The sequence below is a fragment of the Melanaphis sacchari genome, unplaced genomic scaffold, assembly GCF_002803265.2.
Source record: "Melanaphis sacchari strain LSU unplaced genomic scaffold, SCAv2.0 Contig0_pilon_pilon, whole genome shotgun sequence".
Classification (NCBI taxonomy): domain Eukaryota; kingdom Metazoa; phylum Arthropoda; class Insecta; order Hemiptera; family Aphididae; genus Melanaphis; species Melanaphis sacchari.
In genome coordinates this window covers 9,932,256-9,943,121 of record NW_020270366.1, presented here as the reverse complement: position 1 = coordinate 9,943,121, position 10,866 = coordinate 9,932,256, and the positions used below count along the sequence as shown (strand labels likewise).

The 10,866-nt window shown below is 27.1% G+C and overlaps 1 protein-coding gene across 1 annotated transcript; it reads left to right on the top strand.

The window, feature by feature from the left end:
* Positions 1-7,036: 7,036 nt before the first annotated feature.
* LOC112598447 (nuclear receptor subfamily 2 group E member 1) lies at positions 7,037-9,421 on the top strand (the record flags this gene model as incomplete). Its single annotated transcript, XM_025344914.1, has 6 exons — positions 7,037-7,187; positions 8,103-8,198; positions 8,365-8,454; positions 8,708-8,891; positions 8,994-9,106; positions 9,195-9,421. Coding segments are annotated over 6 exons (861 nt in total), but the record flags the coding sequence as incomplete, so codon positions are not given.
* Positions 9,422-10,866: the final 1,445 nt, after the last annotated feature.

Genomic DNA, 10,866 nt, shown 5'->3' with positions numbered 1-10,866 from the left:
TACATTTCTAATTAAAATATTGCGCGTTTCTATGCTAACTAACCACAGCGTGAGTTAAAATTGGATAATTTTCGGTAACATGATTGATGTTCACTTTAGTAATGAACGTATTCTAAGAGGTTTTATAAGCATTCACCTAATTAAAGGGTTTCGAAGAATCAAAACTCCTGAAATATTAAAGATGGTAATACAATAACTCGACGACTGAATAATGCACTATTTTCAATAATATACAAGTATTACCATGGTGTAGGGAAAATATATGGATTAGGTCTCCAGTATAAAGCAAGATACATTAGTAGTTAGCACATAATATATATGTTTATTTTGCATAATGAAAAAAAAAGATATTATCAAATGGGTTGAATCGAAAAAGATTTTAAACAAATTTACTCTGTTTAATTACCAAATCACTAGATACGTTTGAACTTAATATAATGTATTAATATTTTATAAATAGTTATCTATATTATATAATATATATATATGCAAATCATACTTATTATATAATCATATATTGCTTAGTTTATATTAGTTTATACAATGTATACATTTTATTATCGAGAAAAACAAACATTACATTTTAAAAAAATGGGAATTTTCACAAAAATCCGATATTATTATTAAAATAATTGTTTTTTAACTATGTTTATCAAAATTTAGACAATTTCGATCAAAATCGTTTTTCATTATATACAATGGGTAAACGAAACTTACCTTTGAAAGACTTGGTTAGATCTATGTGGCTATATCTATAACGTTTTTAAAGAAACAATTCTATAGATTATCGGTAATACGCAAGTTCTTCAAAGTTCAAACCAATCAAACCATAAAATATTATTATTATTTGTTATGCATACACGTATTATATTATATATTGAATTTTCAGTATTATTTTGTAATATTTACTAAAACATTTAATTGTTTTGAGACAAACCAAAACAGAATCAAAGGTAAAATACTAATATTTAACATTAAACTATGTATTAACGATTGAAAGCTTAAAATCTGAAAATAATTATAATTACTTAAAACTAGTACATACATTTTTAATAATTGGAGGATAGATTAGTAATTCGATGATATTATTATATTACTATAGTGTAAGCAAGTAAGCAATAAGTTTTTATTTAAAATGTTAATAAAGTCACTTGGTATTTAATAAATGATAGAGTATTATATAGATTACTAATGGTCACACATGCATTCTGTAGAATACAATAATAATATTACTAATCATTTTTGTACAAATATTATTACGGACTATTTTATAGCGGCTATACATACGGCAGCAAGAATTATAAATGTATGCAATAATAATAAAATGTCACGATAATATTTTTATATAAACTTATTCTAAATATTTTATTTTATTAGCAGTATGTTAGTATGTACTTATATCAGTATAACGAGTTATCAGAGATATCTCTTATTTTTAATATGAGTCTTTTAAATTTTACTTAAAAACAAATAATTGCATTAATAGGTAGATAAATTATTATATCTACCATTATTAGGGTTTATCTTTGAAAGTTCATCTGAAAATATTAATTCTTATTAAAATAATGAAATATTCTTAATAAATAATGAACTTAATGTAATATATTTTAATTACATATTAATATCATGATTTAATAATAATTAAAAAAATAAATATAAAATTTTAACACATTACGTACCTTTAAAAACATAATTTTTCTAGACCATTTATAGTTTAATAAAAGAAATATTATATAAAGCTAATTTTATCATATTATAATAATTCATTGATATCATATATTCAAAACAATTACTGATTTTAAGCAATTTTTCGATTTTTCTTTCATTCTAGAGTCAATGACTTTTTTATCTCAACGATTTCTAAAACGTTTAATTAGTATTATAGGTATGTGAGCATAAAATTCCTTGGTATTATAATGACAAAAATTTATTATTATGTTTAAATTAAGCGAAATAGCTAGACTATAATTACGAGTTACACATTTAATGAGTCAAAGTTAAACTGTTTGTTTCACATTCTATATAAATATAATATTACGCACATTCAAACACAATATAGATAGTATCATTATTTTAAATCATTAAAAACAATTTTTGTTGGCAATTTACACGAGGTTAAGATTTCACAAAACTTCTCTAATTCTAACTTGTTTTCAAAAACGATTATTTGAAAGTTGTATTATACGAATATTAACTTAAAATCAAACATATCTATAATTTGTATAGGTAATATAAATTGTAGGTTTTTAGACTTATATTTTTAAGCAGGTGCCTCATTTGTATACTACGGATCAACCGCGTAACATTATTACTAAATAAAACGTTAATAAAACAATATTTAAACAATCAATTGATAAAATATTTAGACCATTTTTAACTTAAATCCTGTATCAGTTTATGAAGCTCTCATTAAAACAATATTATATAGCTATTATAGTATATTGTATATTATATTAAACTAGCTAATTTTTATAGCTTTGCTCATGACAAATCAAATCTCTTCTTAAACTCTATTAAATATAAACAGCAAAGATTTTTTTTAAGAAGCCTATGACACTATAGATCTTGCTGAATTCATTGGTGAACATTTTATGAAAATTAATTGAAAACTGAAAATATTAAAAGTCAACCGTTTTAGGCCTTTGATTTGGTATAATAGATAATTTATTAGTTAAAGCTAGTGTGTATGAAGTTTTCCGTGACAAATTAAATAATGTTAATGTTTTTACCTTGTTTTAAACTCAGTTAATTATAAAATGTACAGTCATTTAGGGGATTTAGACCAAAATATATTGTAGATCTAAAATTATATACAATCATAATAACTATTTTATTTTATGTACTCTATACGAACAAACTAATATTCGTTTTTCGTTTATCAACAAATCCCCGCGTAAACCCACTTTTAAATACAAAATTTAAAAAATTGGCTTTAATATGCAAATTCTCGTATACATAGTATTATCTATACATCAAATTTCAAAACCTTAAGTATGTTAGACTTGAATATAGATTGTTTACTTCTTATACAAACACACGCACACACACATTGATTTTTATTAATATATTACTTACCTATATTATTATAGTTAACAAACATTAAAAATTAAATACGTTAAATAAATTAATTTGTGTTAAATTTAAACAAAAATGATTATCAATATTTACTAAAAAGTATATTGATTAAATTTTTTATGTTTTTTTTAAACTGTATTTATTTATATTATTCTATTTAAATTTAACTTGAATGTTATTTTAGGCAATTTTTCAGGCACGTGAAGTTAGCCTACTTACTTTTATGTATCAAAATCCTTGCTATTACCTATTTTTTGAGTTAATTCGAATTGCAGAAATTTACAAATTAATCATTGAATTTACAAAGTATGAAAAAACAATTTCCCATAGCCAACTAAATATTTCCTACTTTCGTAATTAAGTATTGAATAATATTAGCTATTGTTAACTCTTTTGTTGTATATACACTCTAATTATTTTCTTTTTTGGTTACTTAAACATGTTTTTTATTTTTAGATACTAAAATGACATACTCCTTAAAAATGTGATTAAAAATATTGATCAAGTATTAATTATTAGAGTTATGGAATAAAGTAGAAGAATTAACTAAGAAAAACCGACGTACGTTGAATTTAAGAAAAATAATCAAGTCTTACATCGATTCTTATAAATCCTTTGTGTTTATATAGATAGGTACATACTTTAAATAAATTACTATTAAAATAAAAACAATTGATGAAGTATTAGTATACGTTCTGCAAATTTTGTAAGTAATTGTGAGTTTTTGGTATTATAGGTATACATTTTAGTGATCTCGGTAATAGCCTAATACAAAAATGGAATTCTGTGAAAAAATTAAAGCTGAAATTCTGAACGATTAGTGTTATAGTTTACAAAAATAGGCATCATTGAATAGTATGGAATATGATTAATTTTGCAAAGCTTGTGAATGACCAACACTACGAACCATTCGACTATCGAAATATTATGAAATGTAATCAGTTATTTGGACGTTCAAATAATAATAATAATAATGATACTTGAAAAAAAGGAAATAAAACTCGAATAAATTGTTCGTACGTTCGACCCACTGTTAAAGAAATATAACTGCCAAGTGAGAAATAAAAAAAAAAATGAATCGTATATTCTCAATAATAACAATATAATAATGATAATAAAATAATAATGCCAACGACGTGACCCTTTAGGTTTTCAAGTTTTTTTCTTTTTAATGGATACATTCAGACGTCGGGATTTATGATATCTGGCTGACAGGTGGCAAAAGCAAACATTACTTTAATGGACATGGGCGAGGGATCAATGATCAACAGGCGTCGCCCGGCTGCTAAAATGCAGAATATTATAATATACCTATTATATCTATACGTGCGAGAAAACATTCGTGGCGGCGGCGTGGACATAAGTACATGTACTAGCGGTGACGGGCAAGCGCGCGCGCACGTCCTCGAAGGGACTTTTGAATGGCTTTTGAATAAATAATAATTTAGAAAACGTGTCGGGGCACCCCTCCTCCACGCAACTATCCAACAGCCCTCTCGTTTGCGGCCGATTGTACGTATATTATTATTATTTACACTCGCACAATTATCCGCCCATTACCGATTTCGAATAACAGCGATTTTCTTCACTTTCCACCCTCACACAACCGTTTTCCGTGTATGTCACGATAACAATAATATAATATTATACTACCTTACCATATGTGACGTGTATATGTTTTCCCATTGTAATGTTTTTCGTTTTGCCCTTTGGCACAGGTACAAAAACACAGAACTCTTTTGTTGCAGTTCACATACAGGTATCGAGTCCGTCGCAGATACGATAGCCCGTGCATAACGATCGCGGACGTACCGACGTTCAATACGACCAGACAGTCGAATAATTAATAATTAAACAATACAGATTTGTGTAGATCGTGACATACAACATTAATTAATAGTTGTCGTGCCTTCGTGTATACGCGATTCCGCTGTACGGACAGAGGGATCAAGTGCGGTTTATTTAATATACTTACAACTCGTATGGGTGAGTACAAATTACAACATGATATCATTATAAGCTCGGATACATAGATCTCTATTAGATATTGTTCGTTTGCCGTTTCGCAGATCCTTTCTTCATAATATAATACTTATATAACCTATGTATATACTTATGTATTAATATAACCCGACAATATTACGAAGGACTTATCCTATGACCATGAGAAACAAATGTCTCATTCTCACATTATGTACATATTTCTCATCGCATAATATATACATAAAAGTTAAACGAAATAATATATAACAACAATTATCTAAAACATTACAGCGGTCGTATAGTAACGACAAAATGTATAATTATTTTGGACTCAAACGCGGATAACCGAAACCGCGTAAATTCTTCGAAAAACGATGGGTTACTAATTAATATGTATTCTTATACTATCGAGGTCTTCAGTGATTGTTTTTACACCTATATGGGTTGTATTATTATATTACAATATTACCACATTTCAATACATAGTCATTTTCCGAGAGGCGGGATGCAAGACTGTTATGATATTATTTGATTTATCACCCCTCGTGTATTTATGTTATGATTTATAACGATCGATTGATCAAACCTCGACCGCCCCACCTGGCGTACGCCGTACGTCAAGTTTGCGTTTTATGCATTAGATTATTTGCACATAATGTTACACGATTATTAGTTTCTAAATACCACGGTAAACAAATATATTATACAGATAATCAAATAGTCTGCAGGCAGTCAAGTACATGAAAGAAACGACAAAAACGTCAATTCGTCTACACTTTACAATATTATTATAATACAATTTACATAGGTATTACACGTACCTATTTACCATACATGTCATTTTATTACGTATTATGTACACACGGTACACGTTATTTTTGCAGTTATTTGAACCCCCCCCCCCCCCCCCCCCCCCCCCCCCCCCCCCCCCCCCCCGGCGTAAAAACGTCACGAGTCTCGGAGTATGCCCGAGGACATAATTCATTTTTGTTGTTTTTTAACGGCTATAACTGCAGCAGTGCGCGTATTATAGATCATTATAACGACAATGCTGCGTGTACAATAATGCGTAGGTATTATGTATAATATCGCGTTGTACGACTTGTACGGTTCGTATGTGCACAACACGTTATGGCCGTTTATGGGTATGACGAATGACAATATTTTATACATATTATGAAAACGCATGGGGAGAAGATAACGAAAATCAATTATTTGCGGATGTCGTTATCCCGAGAGTGCTGTATTAAATGATATATACGGTGTTTGTATAATAACGCACGCGTGTCTAAACAATAGCGAAGAAACATATTTTTTGTTAGGTATTTCATAATATACATATCATATTATAATATTTATATACTTATATATGCTGAAAACCATAATATTTATACATTATAAATTAGCTTACGAATTGGTATTAATTGACGTGTGTGTCCGTAAAATCAATTAAATAGGTATGTCGTACGTGTTTGTCTATCGATACCTATCACATACGTCAGTTATTAGTTAATTACTTATTAAATTAACGTAGTATATTTATTTCAACTTTTAAGACTCGTACAATAAATTTACATAAAAGTATCGAAATATTGTTTAACAATATAATATAATATATGTATTATGTTTAATTATTTGTTTATTCAAGTTAAACGTTTTTAGACTTTTGGGTGCGATAATACTATAATACACATAAAGTAGTAATTACTTATTATAAACGATCGATATTTGAAAAAAAGAAATAATTAAAGGAAAAATTCCTGAATTTCTTCAGCATTATTGTGTATTATTTTCATTAATTTTCATATACTATACTTTGTGTAGATACATCGTTTACAAATATATTTTTATGAATTTCAAAAAATAATGTTTTTTTTTTCAATATAATTTAATAACAATCATTTTCAAATAAGTACTTACACTGCTTTATTGTAATTTTCATTTCTTGTTTATATCATTCATGATTTATTTCAAATGATTGTACCTAGGACGAACGTTACCAATTCCGGTGTACTGCCGGGTGTGCGGCGATAAGTCGTTAGGAAAACACTACGGCGTTTACTGCTGCGATGGTTGTTCCTGTTTCTTCAAGCGCAGTGTCAGGCGGAGGATCGTATACACATGTATCGGTACGTTGGTTGTTAGGTATCTAAAAGTGAACGCTGTCATAAAATTATAAATTACACACGGTATGGTAAATTAGCTATAACGAAAAAAATTTGAATAATAATTTATTATATTTTATCGAGTAGTTGGGAATAGTGCATTAATAATTATAGCAACGTTACTTTATTTATAAAAATTAATACAGAATTACTATAATACACATAATGTATCTAAATACTATAACAATAGCATGTAGTATGCTATGATTCATTTTTATTGTATCAAAAATTGACATTTGTCATTGTCTAAAACCTTTATGTTGTACAATGAATAACAATTATTATATTAAAATATTTAAAAGATTTTTCTGTTATATTTATTAATTATACAATAGCCATAAAATATTTTTAAAAATATTGAGAAACTCACAATTTTTTGTAATTTTCTTTCATCACAACCATCACATCACATCCCGTCTAGTAATAATAAATTAAACAAACTATAAACCAACTAACAATTTTCAATAATACATTTTTTAGTTTTTTACAAAAAATAAATGATTACATAAGATACACGGGATAAGCCTAATGACTAAAAATAAAAGAAAATTTGGTAATAAACATAAACAAATAATGAATATATTCAATATTTGTTAAGTGTATTAGTCAAGAAAATTTTTTTTAAAAAGTAGCGAAAATGTAACGCGTAGTTTCATTAAAAAAATGAACAGATGTGTTAGCAATTTACTTTTTTTTTTTTTGTAGAGAAATAATTATAACGATGTAGTGTTAATTCGTTACAAAATACCAGTAACTTCCCGATCCCGACCACTAAATTTTTATTGAAACGATATTTATTATTTATCTTTGAGCTTTGAGACGGTTGTTATTTAATTATTATTTTTTGTAATAATAATATTTGCTATTATATGTGTTCAGCTGGCACGGGTCAGTGTATTGTGGACAAGGCGAGAAGAAATTGGTGTCCGTTTTGTAGACTTCAAAAGTGTATGAGAGTCAACATGAACGTTTCCGGTAAATATTTCGTTTACAGATAATATCTATAGGTACACTGATAATATATAAAAATTACGATACTACATAATATTATATATTATTGACATAGTTTATTAATTTTTATTATTATTGGCTTCGTTATTTTTTTAACTGTCCGATTTCGTGGTATTCTTATTACTTTTAGCCGTTCAAGACGAACGAGGTCCAAGAAAGTCTAAAATACCTAAAATACCTGAAATCAACACCGTCGTGGCAAAAAACTGGAAGACCAAATGTAAGATATACAATAATTAATGATTTCGTTTTTAACATCATCTTCGTGATCAACAAGTTCAATAAAGTCGTCTGTATGCAAATGTCTTTAGTTTCTTACTCTAAATTTTTCTAAAATTCAATAGGTTTTCAGATTAATTTTCTTTCAAATATTGCAATTAAAATTAATTTCGGTAATCTATCAATGTGTGAAAAATAAAAGTAACGTTCACTCGTGACTATCTATATATCGTACATTTTTTTTCATGATTTAGATGAATACATATACGAAATTGGTGCTCAAATATTTTTGACGAGTCTCAGACAATGCAGACTTAACAAATCGATAGCTATATTACCAAAAGCTGATCAAAATGAAATACTCAATAAAACGTGGTATCAATCGTTTATGTTGATGGCGGCGTTTTGGCCGACAAACCTCATAACACTTTTATCCGGGTGAGTTTAATTTATAATACGTACTGTACAAATATAACGCTGTTGTTATCGTCGCAATAATTATGACGATTTGTAATTGGTTTTATTTTTTTGATCACATAGATCAAACTCAAGCGTTGAACATATAGTCGCTACATTAATAGCCAGTCACCAAGCTATGAGACTCGATTCAGTCGAATACAATTTAGTGCTTACCCTCATCCTGTGCCGACCCGGTAAGTGATATTTTCTTTGTAACGATTCAACAATATTACTGCAGTAGTTTTGATTTGTATAATTATAGTTTTTGTGTTTTATTATGAGATCTATGCGGTTCAGCTGAGTTCAGAAACGACTTGACTGCCATTGGAACAAATGCCAAGGAAGCTCTGATGAAACACGCTGCGTTTAAGTCACCGACCAGATACTACGGAATATTGGCCTGTATACTTTCTGTCACCGAAGACTTGGCGGGGTATATAAAAATAATTTTTTTCGAACCATCCGTCAGAAATGTACCGATGAATCACCTAGTGTCGGTCATTACTTAGATATTTTACGGTTTATCTATTTTCTAGTCAGTTTCTACAGCTCTACACAAACAAATAAACATTACATATATATTTATTTTAATATTTTTATGTCTGCGAAACATTAGTGACCGCTCAACATGTAAATAGATAATAATAAAATAAAAAACACTATAACAATATTATAGATGAATCTATTGTTTTTCTCAAATTTTTAAAAACTAATCAAGTAACTTGCTATTATAACATATATGTATATATATATATAGTAAAATACCGCTAGCCTGCAACTTATATTTGCATAGTTACTATACAGTTAAGTACTACAACTTACAAGTTAACTTTGAAACAATATTTATATAATAACTTTCTCAAATAGATCTCGTTATTTTCCAAAAATGAATAAAATTTGTTAAAAAATTATGTACGCAATCGTTGAGCGATTTGTAAGACTTTAAACTTCATTGAATAACTACTATATAAATAAATACATATATCTTAATATTTTAAATGAAGTACGCAAATTTATTTATAAACCTATAAATTAGTATAAAGTTGAAAAATACAACTAGTTGATGCTCACCAAAATTTGAGAAGACGCAATAAAGAACTCAAAGCTGTTAAGTATAATTAATTTTCATACTTTGTTATAATATTATAACAATATAAATTCCAGCTTTTTCTAAAAGTATTATACAGTACACAGTTTTTTTATACAGTATACTTTTAGTAATGCATATTTAATTGGGCATAACACTTATTAAAAATCAAAGTTAGAATTACAGTTAAAAAATATTTATTTGACAAAAACTATTTTGCAATCTGCTGTAGTTATAAATTAATATAAATTTTAGTTGATTTAAGTTACTGTACATTTAAAAAAAAAAGTAAATACATTTTTGACGAATAACAATCATTTTATAAGCTACTCGTGCAAATAAAATGACAAAAAAAATAAATAAATAATATGTTTGTACCTACATAATATAACGAGATAATTTAGTAGGTGCGTTACGTGTTACACAACAATAACAACACAAACGTATGTAGTGTAGAAGACATCGATTTTAAAAGGCAGTTTACATTTTATTAAATATCCGGATATTTAAATAAAAGTAAGTACATCAAATATCATAATTATTTAATAATATCTATATATTTATAAATTTAATCTTATTATATTAAATTATAGCTCTTGTCTCTCTCGGATTTTTCTTCAAATTCTAAATTATTTCATATAGGTATATTTCATAGGTGTATGTACTTGTACTACAATAGTTCAACAAAAATAATAAATATATATATCGTACATTATATATACACATATGAAAAATAAAAATGTTAAAAATAATAGTTTCGAGATGAAAATATATTTTTTAAAACAATCTAATAAATAAAGAATGAAACAATAAATATTTATAATTCAATCATTTAAAACGTATACGCGTTAAATTAGTTGATATAAG